This window comes from Helianthus annuus, chromosome 4, assembly GCF_002127325.2.
Source record: "Helianthus annuus cultivar XRQ/B chromosome 4, HanXRQr2.0-SUNRISE, whole genome shotgun sequence".
NCBI classification, from domain to species: Eukaryota; Viridiplantae; Streptophyta; class Magnoliopsida; order Asterales; family Asteraceae; genus Helianthus; species Helianthus annuus.
In genome coordinates, this window is record NC_035436.2 from 64,033,849 (window position 1) to 64,055,215 (window position 21,367).

At 35.3% G+C, this 21,367-nt stretch overlaps 1 protein-coding gene and 1 pseudogene across 2 annotated transcripts; both read left to right on the forward strand.

Annotated features, from left to right (window-relative positions):
• The first annotated feature begins 1,044 nt into the window (after positions 1 to 1,044).
• LOC110937146 lies at positions 1,045 to 3,771 on the forward strand (annotated as a pseudogene).
• Positions 3,772 to 13,758: 9,987 nt separating this feature from the next.
• LOC110937145 (co-chaperone protein p23-1) lies at positions 13,759 to 17,805 on the forward strand. 2 transcript variants are annotated; one of them, XM_022179555.2, is made up of 6 exons: positions 13,759 to 13,878; positions 15,114 to 15,300; positions 16,066 to 16,225; positions 16,333 to 16,373; positions 16,456 to 16,495; positions 17,505 to 17,805. In XM_022179555.2, exons 1-6 carry the CDS (start codon positions 13,874 to 13,876, stop codon positions 17,609 to 17,611), a joined length of 540 nt encoding a protein of 179 aa, XP_022035247.1. In that variant the 5' UTR covers positions 13,759 to 13,873; the 3' UTR covers positions 17,612 to 17,805. The 2 variants fall into 2 exon arrangements, with proteins under 2 accessions (XP_022035247.1, XP_022035249.1); XM_022179557.2 differs by having other exon boundaries at positions 16,336 to 16,373.
• The last annotated feature ends 3,562 nt before the right edge of the window (positions 17,806 to 21,367 follow it).

The following is a 21,367-nucleotide window of genomic DNA, read 5'->3' on the forward strand; positions in this document are numbered from 1 at the left end:
ATATTAATAAAAAATATATAAATAGAAAGCTCGTTTAGGCTCGCGAGCCGACTCGAGCTCGATAAACGAAGCTCGGGCTTGGGCTCGTTTACTAAACGAGCTTGTTTTTTAGGCTCGGGCTCGAGTAGGGTTGAGCACTTTACGGTTCTAAACCATCAGAACCGGGGAACCGAACTGGAACCGCCAGATCCGAACCGTATTGTTGGATTTCAGGTTCGGTTCCGGTTCTTAAGTTTGGGAGAAAACGATTCCCGGTTCGGTTCCGGTTATAACCGGCGGTTCCGGTTAAAAAACCGCTAGAACCAGTTTGGTTTTAAACTTTAAATAATATATTTAAAAACCCGTTCATTTAAACTTTAAATATTATATTTAAAAAAATGTATCTAGTATTAAAGAATATAAAAATAGTTTTGATACAATATTTGAATGAAGTTTTTGTGATGGTTAACTAAAAGTTTTTTTGTTAACTTTTGTTTTTTTACATTGTATAGATTCGGTTTAAAACATTTTATTGTTGCTACTTTTACTCTGGTTTGTTTGACTTTTGGATGTTGCAACTCTTAGTTATATGTTATAAACGGTTTATTATTTTAATTTCTTTATTTTGTTGTCATTTTTAGGATTTAATTGACAAACGGTTCCGGCAAGAACCGTTTACGCAGGAACCGTTTAACCCGGTTCCGAACTGAACCGGAACCGCTAGAATATGGTTTGGTTTCCGGTTCTTATATTTAGAATTAAACGGTTGTGGTTCGGTCCTGGTTCGGTTAGGTTCTGTCCGGTTCTGAACCGTTGCACAGCCCTAGGCTCGAGCTCGAGCTCGTTTAAGCTCGGCTCGTTCGAGCTTTTTTTTCGAGCCGAGCTCGAGTAGCTCACAAGTAGCTCGGCTCGTTTGCACCCCTACCTCCAAACAAGTTTTTTTCTTAACTATTATTATTATAAGGAAAAACACAATAATTTACATTTTAAAAATATTCAAAAACTCTTTTAAAATACAATTTATTACCATTTCAATCTTATGAAATCTCTTCAAACATATCAATATATATATCCATGTATGTGACCATATACACTACAAGAACACCCTAGAGACAGAAACCAAGATCATGGATGAAACTTATCTTTTATTCATCTCTTTTCTATTTTTAGTTCCTCTCGTTTTTCTTGTCAAATTGCTTACACACCAACAGGGGAAAAATCCTCCACCAAGTCCACCTTCTATCCCAATAATTGGCCATCTTCATCTAATCAATGGACATGTTCATAGAGTGTTACAACACCTTTCTTCCAAGTATGGTCCTGTTATGGCTCTACGGTTTGGCACACGCCCGGTTGTTGTCATAACCTCACCATCAGCAGCCGAAGAATGCTTCACCAAAAACGACATTGTTTTAGCCACTTCTACTAAGGGGCAAATATCTCGACTACGACCACTCCACAGTTAGTGCCGCACCCTATGGTCAACTGTGGAGAGATCTTCGTCGCATAATGACCCTTGAACTTTTCTCAACGGCTCGACTTAAATCTTACTTGGGTGTCCGTGAAGACGAGGTTATATCATTAATCAAGAATCTTTATCAAGATTCTTCTCAAGATTTTACAAAAGTAGAAATGAGGTCCAGAATTCAAGGGTTATCATTTAACATAGTCATGAAAATGATTGCTGACAAACGGTTCTATGGGTCTGGCATAGAGGAGGCTAGTCGATTTAGGGATGTAATAAGGGATGTTTTTGAGGTCAGTGGTGCATCAAATCCTGGAGATTTCATTCCATTTTTAAGATGGATAGATTTTCGGGGTTTCGAGAAGAGGTTAATGAAGCTGCATAAGAAATGCGATAGGTTTTCGCAAAATCTAATACAAGAAATCAGGATTAAACGGCGTGGTTCTTCATTGAACAAAGGAGATGACAAGACATTTATCGATGCTATGCTTTCTTTGCAGGAATCAGAACCAGAATATTACACTGATGATATAATCAAAGGCAATATATTGGTATGTATGTATATGTTCATTGACGACGTACTCTTATTCAGATCAAAGTTTAGAAAAGGACCATTCAGTTTTATGACAGAAACTTTGGTTTTAAGATTGGAAAATCTGAGAAAATGGTCACTATTCAGTTTTAAGCACAAGATTTTACATAAGTAACCATTTTAACCAAAAACTTTAAAACACTTGATTGTGTCAACGGTGAAGTGTTTGTGTTCACATCTAAAAGAAAATATTTTAGGGCATAGGTACCAAAGTTTCATTGGTTAAACATGCTCAGTTCGGGTTTTGGCGGACCTGTCATTACCTAAGAGCATCTACAATAAGCATGTATTTGGGTGATGTTTTTTAAATGTCATATGGGTACTTGCCCAACCAATAAAACCATTTGTATCTCATAACTCTCTCACAAACCATAAAAACACAATTTCTCTCTCCTCTCTCTTCACTCTCATTCACATAACCATTTTTTTCTCATTTTTTTCTCTCTTCATACTCTTTTTCCTCCAACTCATCATCTCTCTCATCCACATCACCTTCTTTTTCTTTAAAAATGGCAAAAAATAAAGTTATTGTGGATGCTCTAATTGGTTATTGCGACAAGCATGTCACAAGACATCTTTTAATTGAGTTATCCTTTCTCGTAATATTTTATAATGGCCAGATAGTAGAGTTTTTTTTGAAGTAATCAAATAGACAAAATTAGTCAAGACCACTATTTTCAAACATCTTCCTTTTAAACTGATATATGATTATATAAAAGTCTAGTTCATGAAGTTGACTTCAAAAATTACATTAAATTCTAATTAAGTTTTAGAATATGACAAAAGTATCCTAATTCTGTATAATTTCTTGATTAAGAATTCTTATAAAATAAAAACTATCATAGTCCTACTATTGAGAATTAAAAATATGTCACATCTTCTGTTGTTATATAATATAATATAATATAATATAATATAATATAATATAATATAATATAATATAATATAATATAATATAATATAATATAATATGATAACTTCCCTATCAATATTCCTTTGGTTCTCAACTTTTATGGCTTTGTAGATATTGCTACAAGCGGGAACCGACACTTCATCAGGGACAATAGAGTGGGCTATGGCGCTTCTGCTGAATCATCCGGATGTGTTAGAGAGAGCTAGAAAAGAACTTGATAATTATATTGGACAAACACGTTTGGTACAAGAGGCTGATCTTATCAATCTGCCATACATCCAATGCATCATCAACGAAACATTAAGACTATACCCGGCAGGGCCATTGCTGGGGCCACATGAGCCTTCACAAGATTGCACAATTGGAGGGTTTGATGTGGCTCGTGGCACAATGGTATTGGTGAATGCATGGGCCATCCATAGGGACCCAATGATTTGGGATGATCCGTTAAGTTTCAACCCAGAGAGGTTTGAGAAAGTAGGAAACGAGGGGTATCGTTTTATACCATTTGGAATGGGTCGTCGACAGTGCCCTGGGTCAGGTCTAGCAAATAGGATTATGGCGTTAGCTTTGGCATCATTGATCCAATGCTTTGAATGGGAAAGGGTTGGTGAAGATTTGGTAGATTTGTCGGAAGGGAAAGGTCTAACCATGCCCAAAGATGTACCGTTGGAAGCAATGTGTAGAATACGGCCAAGAATGAGTCATCTTATCTCGGCCGTATGAGTCCTTGTCTCATACTGAGTGTTGAATGATATCCTTTTAATTGTTTTATCTTATTTTGTTAAAATAAATGTAAAATATTCAAGTTTATATATATATATATATATATATATATATATATATATATATATATATACGAGAAGGATCCGTTAGGAACCACCCTTTATATATATATATATATAAGAAAGATCCGTTAGGAATCACCCTTTATTGCGAGAACCGCGAGAACTAGTGTGAACACAAATAGTAATACCTAAAAAAAATTAAAAAACACCCAAAATTTTTTTTTGTTTTTTTACTATTTTTTTTTTGTAAAAATCGATATATTTCGTTTACAATAAAAAAAATTCAAAAAAAAAATTTCCGAGTCACAGTTATCCATGCACATGTGCATTTGTATCATTTCTTTGACAAATTCCGTAATTCATTACAAATATTAGACAATTGCACTTTCATTTACACTACCACGTGTAATACACTACTTTTTACGTTAACAATATTAGAAATGCACATGTGCATCTATATGTACCAACATGAAATAAGGTGTTTTGGTACACTACTTTCTCTTTCATCTATCATTCCATCCATAATACACAAACATGCACATGTGCATTTTTGTCATTTCTTTGACAAATTTCGTAATTCATTACAACTATTAGACAATTGCACTTTCATTTACACTACCATGTGTAATACAATAGTTTTTACCAGAGCCGGCCCAATAGCATGTTAAACCAAGATCTGGGCCTAGGGCCTCCACATTTTTGGGGCCTCTTTTTTTTTTTTTGAAAAAGTTCGATATGTGTTTTATAGTCTGGATATTAGGCAGACTTTGACAAATATAACATGCAATGCCTATGTACTTTAGCAATAAAGCTTTCACATTTTGTGTGTGTGTGTGTGTTTTTTTAAGGCCCAATAGAGAAACCCAATGTAGTTGAATTATTTTCAAAAAGATTGGGCCCTAATAGAATTTATAATCAAGCCTCAATGTTAATTAAGTTGTTTTTGTGTTGCCCAACTTTTTTAATTTAGGGTTCCAGATGAAATAATCATTTTGTTTTTTTTTTGGTTTTTACACAATTTAGGATCTTAACAAAATAATCATTTTTTTCTACCGAAAGGGCCCCGCTAGTATCATCCGCTTAGGGCCTCCAAATATCTTGAACCGACTCTGCTTTTTACATTACCAATATTAGAAATGCACATGTGCATCTATATGTATCAACATGAAATAAGGTGTTTTGGTACACTACTTTGAATACACTTTCCCTTTCATCTATCTAGGGCTGTGCAACGGTTCAGAACCGGACCAAACCTAACCGAACCAGGACCGAACCACAACCGTTTAATTCTAAATATAAGAACCGGAAACCGAACCATATTCTAGCGGTTCCGGTTCGGTTCGGAACCGGGTTAAACGGTTCCTGCGTAAACGGTTCTTGCCGGAACCGTTTGTCAATTAAATCCTAAAAATGACAACAAAATAAAGAAATTAAAATAATAAACCGTTTATAACATATAACTAAGAGTTGCAACATCCAAAAGTCAAACCAATCAGAGTAAAAGTAGCAACAATAAAATGTTTTAAACCGAATCTATACAATGTAAAAAAACAAAAGTTAACTAAAAAACTTTTAGTTAACCATCACAAAAACTTCATTCAAATATTGTATCAAAACTATTTTTATATTCTTTAATACTAGATACATTTTTTTAAATATAATATCTAAAGTTTAAATGAACGGGTTTTTAAATATATTATTTAAAGTTTAAAACCAAACTGGTTCTAGCGGTTTTTTAACCGGAACCGCCGGTTATAACCGGAACCGAACCAGGAATCGTTTTCTCCCAAACTTAAGAACCGGAACCGAACCTGAAATCCAACAATACGGTTCGGATCTGGCGGTTCCAGTTCGGTTCCCCGGTTCTGGTGGTTTAGAACCGTAAAGTGCTCAGCCCTACATCTATCATACCATCCATAATACACTACCATTACCTCCCACCATCCATAATACAATTCCATTACCTCCTATCATCCATAATACAATACCATTACCAATATTTTCACTTTATTACATGTATGTAAACACCATTTATACCATCCAATCAACATATTACAACATAAATTGACAACTATAACCAAACCATCAACCACTAGATATAACTAAACAAAAAACATGTATATGGGCCTACGTCTCCATTCAAAATCACAAACTTTTTGTACCAAAACACGTTATATCATTGTTATACCTAATGATGCACATGTGCATTTTGAATATTGGTAATGTAAAAAGTAGTGTATTACGAATGGTATTGTAAATTAAAGTGCAATTGTCTATTCCTGATAACGTATTACCGAAGTAATGATACATATGCACATGTGCATGGATAATTGTTACTCGCAAAAAAAAAGTTTTTTTAACGAAATATAGCGATTTTTTTAAGAAAAATATTAAAAAAAAAAATTTGAGTGTTTTTTTGATTTTTTTTAGATTTTATTTTGTGTTCACATTGGTTCTCGCAATAAGGGTGGTTCTCGCATGAACCTTACCCTATATATATATATATATGTGTGTGTGTGTGTGTGTACAAGAGTTAAATGCCATTTTAGTCTCTGTGGTTTGGGCCATTTTGCCAGTTTCGTACAAAGGTTTCATTTTTTGTCTGTGGGTCCAATATGGTTTCAGCGTTGCCATTTTAGTCTACTGAGTTAATTTCATCCATTTTTTATGTTAACGAGAAGCGCAATTCGGTCATTGTATATGTAATTCTGTTAACTAGAAGGGCAATTCGGGCATAGAAAATGACAGAATTGCCTTTCTCGTTAACAGAAACAATGGATGAAGTTAACCTACGTGAAACTTTTTTGGACCTACAGACGGAAAATGAAATCTTTGGACTAAATTGACAAAATGACCCAAACCACATAGGCTAAAATGACATTTTACTCTATGGTGCTGCCGGGGTTGGTTTTGTATTTAAAAAAAATGGATTATATTTAAAATTCTCCATTTTAAAAAATAAACGAGAAACCTTATGCCCTTAGAGCATCCACAATAATACATTTTTGGGGGTTGTTTTTACTCATTTTTCCACATCATCCATTTTTTCTTATTGTGGACCTTGTTTTTGTACCTCATTTTTTAGATATGTTTGTCTGTAAAAACGACTAAAAACAACAAAATGATGGGACCCATGTACTTTTAATATATATAATATAGAGAGAGAATAAGTGGTGTAAATGTGTGGTTAAAAATTAAAAAGGTGGTGATGATGTGGTAATGTTTTTAAGTATTTTTGTGTTTTCTTATTGAGTGGGTTTTTGATATTTTTGAAGGGTGAGTGTTTTTCTGATGTGTCAGCTGACTGGACATGTTTTTAGGTGTTTTTAATGGGCCTTATTGTGGATCTCATTTTAAAATTTTTGTTACTACATACATACATGTCTGTCAGGCAGGGATGAGGAAAGAGCACGGCGCATGTTAGCAAAATAGCCAGTCGGGACCTTTTAGTTTTAGTTTTGCTAAACCCCATGGTTTCTTTTGAATATGCATGGGATCTTCTAGTGAAAGAAGGGATGTGGTAGCGATAGGATGTGCAGTAGGCATATGCGCTATCCTGTCATCAGGGTGCATGTTAGCTAAGTCAATATTAATAAGTTTCTATAGCTGTCTTAGCGGCGGCGGCAGTCGTGGTGGCGGTGGTAGGCACGAGACGAGAGGAACTGGAGGCACGGATGACGGAAGGCGAGTGTACTTCAGATGAAGAACAGCTAACCGCCGTCCCCGGTGACGTTCCGGTGGAACGCCGCCATGAAGCTTCAATAAGCGGTGGTTTTGTCTTACTTTCCTTGAGGTATTGTGTATATTACAGAAGAATAAGAAAAAAGAATAAAGAAAGAAATACGTTTTGGACATGAAATATAAGAATAGGTTTAAAAAAATAAGAATATTGGGTTTTAATAATCATAACTATTGGCTGTTAATGGTCTCAACTTTAAAAATAACCACTAATAATCCTAACAATTATTGACATATTGGCCACCAATGGACCCTGATTGACAGAACCCTAACGTCGTTAGTTTCTAGTCGCCGGAAAACCGTTTTTGGCCAGAAAAAAGTTTCTAAAGGTCGGATTTAAAGTTACAAAGAGGTTTGGGATGAAAATGTTAAGTTTTCCGGCCAAAAAGTTGAGTTTTTCGACCAAAAAGAAGTTTTCCGGCGGAAAAGAAGTTTTCCAGCGGGGCTTTTACTAGAAGTACATGCTTATCCTTACACAAAGCTAGGACAGACAGAATTGAAGTACAACACTTGCAATCAATCTGTCAATTTAACACGCACAAGCAACCTTCTTTGTTCTATAACAAAACAAACATGAAAGAGTCTACGGAGGACATAACATAACCGACGGAGTGAAATCATCAATTAGCAGCAGTTTTTAGTGAAACGGCTACCAAAATTAAACCCTAAAATTTGGATTTTCAGTAGGAATAAAACAATGATTAACAGATACAGATATGTTACCTTAGGGTGAAAGAATTTGAATCGAATTGTTTAAATTGGAGCTCAAATTGGGGAAAATCTTTAATCTATTTGATTAGAGAAAACATAAAAAGTAAAAACAATACATAGATATTATTAACGTATATTAGAGAAAAGGTAAAAAGTAAAAAAAATACATAGCTATTATTAAAAATCTATACTAGTAAGAACACTCGCAATGCGGGCTTTTTCTTGTTCGTGTCAATACTACGGACTTGAGAACTTGTTTGGTAATGTTGTTAAGCTCATCCGGTCCGTGTACAAGAGGATGGTGTGTAGGAGAGATGTGGAATGAACGTTCATGTACGATAACGCCAAAAGTCAACTTATGTGAGAGGGAGTGCGCAGGTGCATTATTTGGGCATTCTTGAACCGGTTTTCGTTGTGCAAGGGACAAGGCACAAACAGAATGGACAGGTGCTTTAGTGATTACTAGACCACAACTTTTTGATATAATAATGTTAACTTCGTAATATAACTCTTAAAATGTTATATGTGCATGACTTCCCATTCATGTATTTAAACATCTCATGATTCGTAATATAACTCTTAACATGTTATATGTGCATGACTTTCCTTTAAACATCTCATGATTAAAATATCTTCCTATTATTTCATTATCTAAAGTGTTGAAACTTAGTCTAAATCCTTTCAAGATGTTTAATTCATGGATGGATATGGATGGCTTTCATAATACGGTTGGAATAGTCAAAGTTTAATATAATCCCACAATTAAGCTCCTAACATATAGCCGTGACAAACGGTTACAATGTCGCCTCTCATTCAATTCATAGTTTAATAGTCCCCAATTAGTGGTGCACCAAAAACCCGAACCCGGACCCGGAAAAAAAACCCGGAACCGGGTATTATAAAAACCGGGTTTTCTATACCCGACCCTACCCATAGGGTAGGGACCGGGTATGCATATTGGATCTAAAACCCGAACCCGGAACCGGGTTTTTTTATACCCGGTTTATACCCGAAACCCGGTTTTTATAATACCCGAAACCCGATTTTTCTAATACCTGAAACCCGGTTTTTATAATACCCGAACCCGATTTTTATAATACCCGCAACCCGGTTTTTATACCCAAATATATAGCTGACATGCAAAGTAGGAATAGCAAGAGGTTATCATTTACTAGCTTCATAAGACAGGTGGTCAAGAGGCTATCAGTTAACCATAAATTGTTATTGCCATTGATGGCTATCTCTTGCTTTTCAATGTAAAAAAATGTAGAGACTGCCGTTGCAATTGTGATCTCTCAAAAGAGACAGAACATCATTGCCATTGACAATCTATTGCTTCCACTGCACAACACATTTTGAAATGTAACAATCTTGAAACCGAAAATCGACGTCTAGATGACAGGAATAAATAACCACATGAAGAACTATAAATTGTGCCTCTGTTTATCAATAGATTTGATGTCTATGTGTGAGAGTTATGTTTGATACATTTTAAAAGCATAGTTCTGGTCGGGTTTTTCTAATACCCGGTGCGGGTTTTTTCCCAACCCGATGCATACCCGAACCCTACCCGATGAATACCCGAGCCGGACCCGAACCCGGAAATAGGGTATTATAATACCCGGGTTTTATAAAACCCGACCCGAACCCTACCCGAACCCGGGTATATAGGGTATACATTTTTGGTAGAAAACCCGGACCCGGACCCGACCCGGTTTTTAAAAAAAACCCGATTTTGTAAAACCCGGTCCTATCCGAACCCGGTTCCATACCCGGAGCCGGTTTTAAAAAAACTCGATTTGTGCACCACCATCCCCAATTGGTGGAATAAGTTATAGGTATAGATCGGATACGATTCTAGTCGAGATATTGAGATCAAAATACATAATAAAACCCTAGTATAAGGGTTTTATTACGGGATCCAGTATTTTTTACACCTCTTGGGTTAATTGGCGAGGAAAAAGAAAAAGACAACACTAGAAAATGCAAGTGGGCTTGGGCCGCTTGGAATAATGATTTGTAATTGGGCCTGAATTTGCACACAAAAGAAAGAAACAAGAACAAAACAACCCTAGTATTTAGTTATGGGGTATAGTATTATGGTTTACTTTTTAGCTTTTAGTTTGAGGAGGGTTTAGGTTTTGTTAGGTTTTTGGGGGGAGGGGGTGGGGGTTAGTGTAATTTTGAAAATTACCCTACAAGACCAAAATGACTCTACAAAAGATCAAAATTACTCTACAATTTTTTTTTCTTTTTTTTTTTTTTTGGGGGGGGGGGGGTTAGTGCAATTTTGATAATTACCCTACAAGACTAAAATTGCTCTACATGAACATTTTACAAAATTACTCTACAAAAGATCAAAATTACTCTACAAGAGTATTTTTGATAGTTACTGATAATTACAAAAGTGCCACCGCCTCCTTTTGTCCTTTTCATGCAATTCGTATGTTTTGTACGTTAAGTTTATTTATACAGAAATTTTCCCCTAATTATTAGACCCCTTGTAGTGGGGCACGATTTGTGCATTTTTTTGATGGATAGCGCCCCGAACACCACAACGGGCGGCGCTATGGGGGAAGAAAATGGTGGGTTTGGTATGGTGATAACGCCGTGATGGAGGGGATTTTCAAAAGTTTGACCAATCAAAAAATAGTTAGTGTTTTTTTAATTAATTAATAAAAATGAAAATTAATAATTAGGTAATGATGGGTAGGGGCTTTATGACTACGGGCTCTACTGATATAACGCCCCATAAAGCTTCTGTGTGACGTGGCACGACACGTGTCGCATAACGGCCACAAAGGGGCTTTATGACTACGGATGGCCTTAGGGGTGAGCAAGTTATGGTTTTAGAACCTCAGAACCTTGAATCCGAACTGGAAACACAATGACCGGAACCTTTTACCTTGGAAGGGTCGGTTCGTGGGTTTAAGAATTTATCAATAAAAGGTTCCGGGTCGGTTCCGGTTCTGACCCATAGGTATTAAATTAGAACCACTAGAACCTTGGATAAACAACCATCCAATTTCCATTTATTCCTAGTTTTTATTTTTTTGAACGGCAAATTTGGATCACTGACAGACCACTTGAGTATCATCGTGCACAAGCGGAACCACCCGATCATATCCATCCCCACTAGGCATAATGCATATACACCAATTCAGGAGGAAACCCAATAAATATAATATGGGAAAAACCCCCTTGTGAGAATCGAACCCAAAACCTATTGGTCTTAAAGTCTTATCCCACCCTTAAGATGCCACTCGGCTATAAAACCATGGACCCTTTTATTCCTAGTTACTTTTATTTTTCCTGAGAATCTAAAAGTCATTAAAGCCATCCAACAACTTTGCGTATAAGTAATCCTTCTAAAAGCAAACCTTCCAAGATCAAACTACCAGCTAATAATGAAAAGTTCGGACTTAGTCATTGAAACCTTCTAAGATCAATCCTTCCAAGATCAAACCATCAAACCTTATGCGGTTATGTTCAGGGTTGAATCATGTGTATGCTTTAGGGTTTTTGGTAGAAATGTTTTATGTTTTTATTTTTAGATTGATGTTACTACTATTATAGAACATTACCCAGTTCATAGACCTAAATTAAATTAAGGTTCTGGCCCTTCAGACCTTTTTGGACCCGGAACCGGATAATCAGGTTGATTTGTGGTTCTCATTTTATAGAGTAAAAAGTTAAAGGTTCTAGAGGTTCCGGGTCCAAAAGGGTCGGGTCTGCCCTTTTGCACCGTTTTTCGCTGCTGTTCGGTTTTCTTTCATGCGCAAAGTTTTTCTCCGTTGATCTGAAGTTTTGGCTAACAAGCAGGCCCATTTTGAGTGCTGATGTTTGTTGTTTTACACAACAAAATTTGGGGCTGCTGATTTTTGGTACAAATTTATATATGTATCATTATATGTTGAAGTTATATTCGTATTATTTTTCTATTTACTTGCACGTCCAAAACATCATCTTTAAACTCCCAAAGATCATCACTAGGGTACATCACCACTAGTGTTTCCCGCTATCGTCTTTGAAACCCTTCACATCTAGATCCATCAACTTTAGATGTTAGCTTATGGTATCCATCAACTTCGTATTCAAATGAGAGAGCAATCTCAACGTTAGAGGAAATGGTATTGGTTAATCTTTGCTTAGTTTGAGATGTTGTCATTTGTTTTTATCTTCTTTTGGGGGCCAAAAAAGGGCTATGTTATTTCTAAAAAGATGTTAGTTTATGGTTTCCACTACCGTTTTGTTGAACAAAAGTACATATGAATTGGTCTTTGTGTTTTATGTTCATATTAAAAGATGGAATAATTGGACACCAAGATCTTGATGTGGTGATAAAATGTGTTGATTCTCAGTATATCGCTAAATTGTTTGCTCTAGTTATTTAAACATATGTTGTTTTCATAGAAATTGCTGGCGAAAGCCGTTGCAACCTAATGTTCTCTTAATTTTCTAAGTGTTAAAGGGCCTAAATTGATCAGAGAAAAATGCAAAACATGAATTCATATATATATATATATCTTTCATTATCCCAACCTGTAGAAGTATATTGGAGTAAATGTTGGTGAAGATGCATAAATTCAGTGGGTTCATAAGCATGCTGCAAAAGGCTTTGCTAACTAACAATAATTAACAACTTAACTTTGATGAAGGTTTAATAATAAAAATAAACCAATAGTTTTGGACCTACCAGATGTTACATATCATGACTGTTAAAATGTAAGAAAGTTGCAAACAAACCAGTTTAGCTTTGGTGTTTGTTTACAAGATGCAACAATGGAAGATAGTTATGTTTTACAGTATTTCTCTTTGTCAAAAGGTGACGGAAACAAAAATAAAAATAAACATAAAAAATAAAAATAAAATGGAAGATAGTATGAGGCAAGAACAACAAAAACACAACGTTTTATGAAGTCGCATTAAAGTGTGCCAGAAGCGTACTTGTCAATTTTATTACAAGATAAATAAAAAGTGTCTACATATTTACACACCTTAATGCCTATTTCCCCATCTTTCTAGACGCCTCGTATAGGCCTATACGAGGCGTATAGGGTTGCTTTTCCCGACCAGCTTCTCTGCTTCTGCACCTCGTACAATGTCACACATCAGAGGGGAGTCTAGGCATGTACGAGGGACCAATACGAGGGTACTAAGACGCCTCGTATAGGCCTATACGAGGCGTCTTAGAGACTGATTTGACTATTTGTCTGGCATGTGCCTTAAAGCAATACGGGGTGTCTAGAGCTATACGAGGCGTCTATATCTCACATAAAGTGCAACATATAGTGCATTCTTGGTCCACCCGAGCATTCAACATTCCTTTCATTCTGTTTCTTCTTCTATTTCTTCGAAAGAAACTCTTGTTGTTTGCATTTGTGTTCTTATCATCCTGAAGTGTTGAAATGTCATCATACTGGGACGACAACTATGTCTTCGGGCAGTATTCTAGCGACAACTGGGTGCCCGAAAGCGTTCCGGTAACAGTTATTAACTTAAATGTTTTAATTACTTGTTGTCTTAATTAGTTACATAGATTTAATATGTTTTTTATTTAAATTATAACTAATAAAAAAATGTTAGGGTAGTGGGTTGAAGTGGGGTTTAAGTTCCTCTTCTTCTACCCCACTCATACCTTTCCCCTTGTTCCAACTTCCAAACCGAAACCTCAAGGATCAAGCAGAATGAGGTACCATTTTTCTTCTTCTATCTGATTTGCAACTTGTTTACCGCTATTCGTTCATGTGAAGATCGCTTCTATGTTGTTGTCCGAATTGAAAATTATCCCAAAATCAAACTTATTATTCCAACCATATGTAGTTTAGAAACTCATGGGGAATAATTAGGTTACTCAAAACACTAGAAATCGATAAGTGTTGACTTACGTTACTTTGGAGTGCTTGGATGATTGACTTTTTTTTATAGTTGTTTTGGTTTTCAATGTGATTTTAGGGTTACTTTTAATGTTGGTTTTTTTAGGGGTTTAATGTTGGTTTTTTAGGGTTTTTAAATTAGGGGTGAGCATGAGTCGGTTATTGCCTAAAACTGAAACCATAAGTCCATAACCGAAAACTTCGGTTATCGAAAAGTGGTTTCGGTTAATGTTCGGTTTTTTTGGGTAAAGGGGACGAAATGTTCGATACCGTGACAAAATTATTGATAAAGAATGAAAGAATACAAAAGTGTAGGAGTTGGTCATTCTGGGACATTTCCACAAAGGTAGAATAGCCCCAAAGAGGAAATTTATCTTTGGGTATTACAAGTGGGCATCAATGGCCCGGCCCAAAGAATCTTAACTTGGGCCCTGTTTAAAAAAGGAGTGAAATCGCGGGCCCAAGTTTTGCTATATCCCAATTGAGCTGTATCCATATGGTTTAGAGTTTAGAGTTTAGGGTTTTACGGTCCTTTAGGGTTTGGATGGTTAGGGTTAAAAGTATTTACTTTTGCTTTCTTTTTTTTTGTCTTTTTTTTTTTTTTTTGCAAAATGTGGCTACATCACTTGTGTTTACATATAAGAATTAATTACTTTTGGCTTGGATAAAATCTTGTGAAATGTTATGGTTATAAAGTAATTTAAACTTACACTCAAAGCTCAAATATGGGTGGTATCTTGTAGAATTGGATTTGCTATTCAAAAGGGGGTTGCAGCGTAGCTTGTTGCCCGTTTACCTGCCATTGTTATGTAATTTTTCTAAAATATTTGAAAACATCAATAAATAAAAAATCTAAGATAATGCACAGCCTCAATACAAAGGATCTGTTGACAGTGTTATAAAAGCACGAGTCATGTTGCATCATACATGCTTAACGTATTACGTATGGCATGAAATTAGTTTGTTTCTTTTACTGATGGAAGTCATTAGTATATTCTATTTGTAGTATACTTTATTCTGCAATGACCGGTTTTCACGTTTTTAACTGTAGTCGACATCCTATTTTAAAGTGGGCCCAGAGGGACGATTTGGTTTATATAACAATTGATCTGCCGGATGCTAAGGATGTGAAGCTGAAACTGGAGCCAGAGGGAAAGTTTCACTTCTCGGCGACAAGTGGCGCTGATAATATACCTTATGAAATAGATATCAACCTTTATGACAAGGTAGATGTCAATGTAAGTACCATACAAGATTGCATAATCGTGTACAAATAGCAACACACTTTCGTTTTTTTTAACCAATTGCTACAACCATAAGGTTGCTCCCTGTGATTTGGTCATTTTAATGGTTTTGCCCCAATAGTTTAAAAATAGCCATTTTCCTCCCTGATTTTTCTAACTTATCGTCATTTTGCTCCCCGCCTCTAACTCCATCCAAAAATCCATTAACTAGAAGGGTATTTTGGTAATTTTATAGATAAAAGCAAGGGCATGTATGTCTTTTCACCTAAATAAACCTATAACTTGTTTATTTACATGTATGTAAGTAATTCTTTTCCGATCCCCCATCTTTCCAACCACTCTTTCTACCGGCCACCACCACTAGCAACTACCACCTGCCGAACACGACTACCGCGACTTTTAACTAAACGTTTTAATTGAGTTAGAGCCAGGGGGAGTAAACTACCGAAATACCCCTACTTTTAATTGAACGTTTTAACTGAGTTAGAGCCAGGGAGCAAACTGGCGACAAACTCAAAAGATCAGGGAGGAAAATGGCTATTTTTAAACTATTGAAGTAAAATTGTTAAAATGACCAAACCACAGGGAGCAAAACGAAAGTTAACTCTAAAATAAATAAGAATATATCGCTATGATTGGTGAAAAACATGTGCTATGATTGGTAAAGGAATGAAAATATGTTGCTATGATTCGAATTAACTCATATGAACGTAAGATTTTTTAAGGGAGGGAGTAATTTGGTAATATGAAAATTTACAGGAGAGCAAGGCTAGTGTCGGGTCAAGAAATATTTTGTACCTTGTAAAGAAGAAAGAGAGTAAATGGTGGAACCGACTTGTAAAGGAAGAGGGAAGAACCCCGGTGTTCATCAAGGTTGACTGGAACAAGTGGGTGGATGAAGATGAACAGGATGAAAAGGGTTGATTCATTTATACTGTTAATTGCTTTTTCACCGCTGAAAAATGTTTTAAATGAGAATGCAAATGTAGATTTTTCTCTGACTGATTATTAACTTTTTCGTTTTAGCAGCTGGGCCTGACATGGAATATGATGACGTTAATTTCTCGGTTAGTATTGAACCGTGTCTATTTATCTTTTTCTTTACAACCGTCACGAGATTTAACGTGGGGTTTCTTCGGTTTTATACAGAGTCTCAACATTGGTGGTGGCGGAGAAGAAGATTATGAAGGTAACGAGATCTCAAACCAATGAAACATTATATCCTTTTCAGGATCACTATATGCATCATCCCCTTTAGTTGTTTACACGTTGGGGGCCCCAGTGGTGAAAAAAGATGGGTTGGGTAACAGGTCAAAACAGATTCGCATCAAAGCGGGTTAGATTGGCCCAGGTACCAACATTTTGGTCAACTTGGTTGGGTTGGGTTGATTGACCAGTCACCAGAAACACGTTGTCTACTTTTGTATGTATTAATTAGTCTGCCAAAAAAAAACATAATTTCAACAATAATCAAACTTCTTATAATACAATGATTTAGGAGGTTTCATCTAGGGCTGCAAACGAACCAAACGTTCGGCGAACAGTTCGTGAACCGTTCGGCGGGAAGTTCGTTTGTGTTCGTTCGTGTACTAAACAAACGAACACGAACAAGAAATTTCGTTCGTTTAGTTATAGTTGAATGAACAAACATGAACAGAGGCCGTGTTCGTTCGTTTATGTTCGTGAACGTTCGGTAACGTGTTCGTTTGTGTTCGATACTTCATTAGTGTTTTAGTTTTTATATTCCGACAAATTAAATATCTAATAAGTGTCGGTGTATTATATATTCTGTTCATGAACGATTGTTTGTTTCCATTTGTGTTCATGAACATTAGTTTGTGCTCATTTGTGTTCGTCAACGTTCGTTGCCTAAAATTAACAAACAAACACGAACAAGTTCATTTCCTTAACAAACGAATACGAACATAAAATCTCGTATGATAAGTGTTCGTGAAAGGTTCACAAACACATATATTTCTTAACAAACGAACACGAACAAGGTCTTGTTCGAGTTCGTTCAGTTCGTTTGCAGCCTTTCATCCATGAAAAATACACTTGAGTGGCCTTCATTCTGTTTAACCGTTTTGCTTATAAGTTAATATAGTCCGAATCAACCCATTTATACTTTATAGGTCAAAATTGCCAACCTTTTACAAATTAAATAATAATAATAAATAAAGTCTTGCCCTCGTTTGCAGATGATGATGAGAGTGATAGCGAAGAAGAAACAGAAAGTATCACGGAGGAGCAAACTGTTAGCAGTGAACCGGGTGCCAGCAGCAGTCAAGTTGAGGTTAAATGTTAAACTGTAGTAGATGTGTGACTTGGCTAGCTTTTTTTGTTTGCCTTTGATACCTGGGTTATTTTTGGGGTCAAATAACAAGAGAGATTGTTGGTTTGTCTGACCCTTTGATTTTTGAGGACTGATATTTTTGTAGAAATACAAACATTGGTACTCGATAGCATAACGAGACTGTTTTGCAAATCCGGTTCGGATAACCCAACGGATTAAACCTGTTGATCTAAAACCTAAACCACCGATAGATCCAAGCACCTCCAAAGATATGCCAAATTTGGTGCAGGGTCCATGTAGTTATATATGTTCACGCTCGGTTTTTAGGTCAACCCATGAGCCAAATCATTGGATACAGTTTTTACGTTGTAAACCAAAACCAAAACCAAACCAAACCATTGAGAACTAAACTTGAACCAAACCAAACCAAACGAAATAGTTACCAACAGTTTGACGAGCAAAAGAAGCCTTATCAAATGATCAATAGTGCTAAGATATCTAAAAAATAATTTATAATATCACTATGTAGCACACGACCAAAACATACTAGAGCGATAGAATTTGATGATATGCCTTCCAATGGTATCTTGGTGTGTTAAATGGTGTCCTCTCCTAGATATCGAGGGTTCGAATCCCATTGTGAACCGTGAAATAGAATTATGAATATACTAGATGAGTGTGTGAAGTAGTCTCATTTAAGATAATAAAGTGCAACAATGTAGCTGTCGAAGATTAAATACCTAAGGGTGTTAGGAGTGGTAGCGGCAAAGTGGTGTGGTGCGGGGAGCGGAAGCCGACGCGGGGAAGATGATTGAGAGAGAGGGTATTGTGGGGTGGGGTCCATTCCAATCTCAACCAATCACACATTTTTCCTTTTTAAAAAAAAATAGTTTACTACTTCACCAAGTGTTTAAACCATTGCCAACACTTTTCACCAAAGTTTAAACACTTTTCACTGATTGACGTGGCACACTCTGATTGATTGATTTTTTTAGTTTGCCAAGTGTTTAACCACTCCTAACACCCTAAAATAGGTTCGTCTACCAATAGGTGCCACACAATGATAAGACATGTGAAGCATCATATGGGTTTCTAGCGATTTCAGCATTACCAACATATTTTTATCTAAATAGATCTCTAAACTAAGGGGTGTGATAAATATATCCATGACAAGGATTAATATACCCAAAAGTCAAATTTAGTAATGATTTTCTAATGATTAACTACTTTATTATATTATTTTATTATAAAGTAAAAAGTAATAATTATGTTTTATTATAAAGTCAAAAGTAGTGATTATGTTTTTTATGTTATTTTATTTTATAATACTTTTGTTATTTTTTATATTTTGTTATACTACTATTAGTATTAATATCAATATTAATAAATAAATAATCAATACACTTTATTATAAATACGAAAGTGAAAAGGTTAATCATAAATAAATAACGAGTCTCTAATAAAACAGTAAACGTGCAAACATTAAAACACTTAATCACCTAGATCGACAAAACCACTTTCACGACGATAAAGCTGGGTATAATTTTAGACGCCACCTATACATGGTCTCCCATCCAGCCGCAGGCATGCTAATGTTGCAAAAATCCAATAAGGCGTGATTGTAGGCATTTGGTACCCTCCTTGTAATTCCACTGTGACATAATGGTTCTTATCATTTACTAGAGTAATTGTAAGAGTTCTGTGATGTTGAATATCAAGACACTTTATTATAAACACGAAAGTGAAAAAGTTCATTATAAATAAATAATCAAGACACTTTGTTATAAATACGAAAGTGAAAAAGCTCATTATAAATAAATAAATAACGAGTCTCTAATAAAAAACTATAAATATTTTTATGCAAAAATTCAAAAAATCATTTACATAGGTTCCTCTGGGTCATATCATTTTTATTTTCATAAATAACAAATTACATGCTATAGATAAACACAATATGCAAACTGTTAAAAACAAAATTCAAAAAATCATTTACATAGGTTCCTCTGGGAATAATTATAATTATTTATCCAAAATTCATTTAAAAACCTTAAAAAATAACTATAGATAATCACAATATGCAAACTGTTAAAAACAAAATTTTGATTTTCAAAACAAAAAAAAAATGTAAATGACGTGGGCATAGGATGGGGTGGGGTGGGGTAGGGTGGGGTGGGAAGGGTTAACGAGGGATTTAGGATGGGGTGGGGTGGGGTGGGGTGGGGTGGGGTAAGGCAATTTGTTTGACTACTCTCCCTTGGTAAGAGAGCTTATATGGGTCTTTTAATTTACTATTTAAAAAAAGGTTGACTTATGGGTGTATTTAACAACATCCTAAACTAAAAACGAAGCAATTCAAGTTTAAGTTGTAATACAATTTAGGACATCTGAATTAGGTTATAATACTATGTTATAATATGTCATTTAGCATTTAACTTGGTTTTTCTCTAATAATTTATACTCAAAATTCATTAGGTTCAAAAAAAAAAAAAAAAAAAAAAAAAAAAAAAAAAAAAACTAAGTAAACGGTTTTGTTTTGTTTTTCGTCTGAACATTCCTACATAAATTTTCACAAAAATTGAGTTGTTTGTGAAATAAATATTTTTTTGGCCTTGTAAACGGTTTTCACAGTTTTGGCACGAGCTTGGATCCATATTTCAATTGATATTAGCTTTATGTTTTAATTTTGTTTTGTCAATACTTGTTTTTAAAATGATAAAGATTATTTGTATTAAAAAAATTAACAAAAAAAAAAAATCATTCACCACCAACTATGTATAACATCTTGTGAGTGTTGATTGTGCTTGAATGACCGCCCCTTACCAATTACTAGGTATAGTATAACACATGTTCGATGTAGACCAGTGGCGGACCTAGGAATTTTTCCAAGGGGGTGCGGAACATTTTTAAAAAATTTAGGCCCCTAGGTACATAAGTAAAAAAACGGTTCGTATCGGGTCAGTTCGGGTTGGCCGGGTCATGTAAAACAAAAGAACATGAAACTAATTTTATAGAATCATCAAAAAATATGTCAAACCTTGTTACAAACATAATTAAAACGTCGCCCTATGGGTTTTCATTTTTTGAAATTTATCCAAAACATCATATAAAACTACTTTTTAAAGAAGTCTTTCTCTATATAATATAAGTTAATCGCTCCATAAGATAATGTTTCAATTTTTATTTCCAACTAATCAAGCCCTAGAAATCATAATGTAAGTTGTAATCACCCTAAAAATCATCTAAACAACATAATCACCCTAAAAATCATCTAAACAACCATAAACAACGTCAAAACACACAAAATTTCAAACCTATTTAATAACTTTATTACCCTTTTTCTTCTATAATATCAACCAAAATCATTAAAATAACAAAGAAACTTACCCGTGTTCGGACTCCGGTTGGATTTGGTGTCGAACGGCGGTGGTATGGTGGCTGATTATGGTGGTCACCGGTTGCTAGACTGTTGTCGCTAGGTGATGTTGTTCGCTGGCAATGCAGGGACGCAAGAGAGAGAGAGAGAGAGAGAGAGCGGAAGAGAATTTCTAAGAGTTTTGGGCTTAAATTATTTTATTATAGTTTGAAATATTGTTGGTTTTTGTTAATGGGCTAAGACTTAGTGGGCTAGTTAGTTAGGAATTATAAGTGGGTAAAGGTATTAAGTATTTGGGTTTAGTTAGTTAGGTATTAGAAGTTATATAATTTAGGTAGTATTTAAAAAAAACAAGAGTTTACTAAAAAAAATCTTAAAATATAAATTGATTATAA

What these genes read in the sequence shown, in the direction of transcription:
- LOC110937145 (XM_022179555.2), top strand. An exon ending in AGATGAACAGGATGAAAAGG is followed by an intron (nt 16,226 to 16,332) that starts GTTGATTCATTT and finishes TTTTCGTTTTAG; the next exon opens with CAGCTGGGCCTGACATGGAA. An exon ending in ATGATGACGTTAATTTCTCG is followed by an intron (nt 16,374 to 16,455) that starts GTTAGTATTGAA and finishes GGTTTTATACAG; the next exon opens with AGTCTCAACATTGGTGGTGG.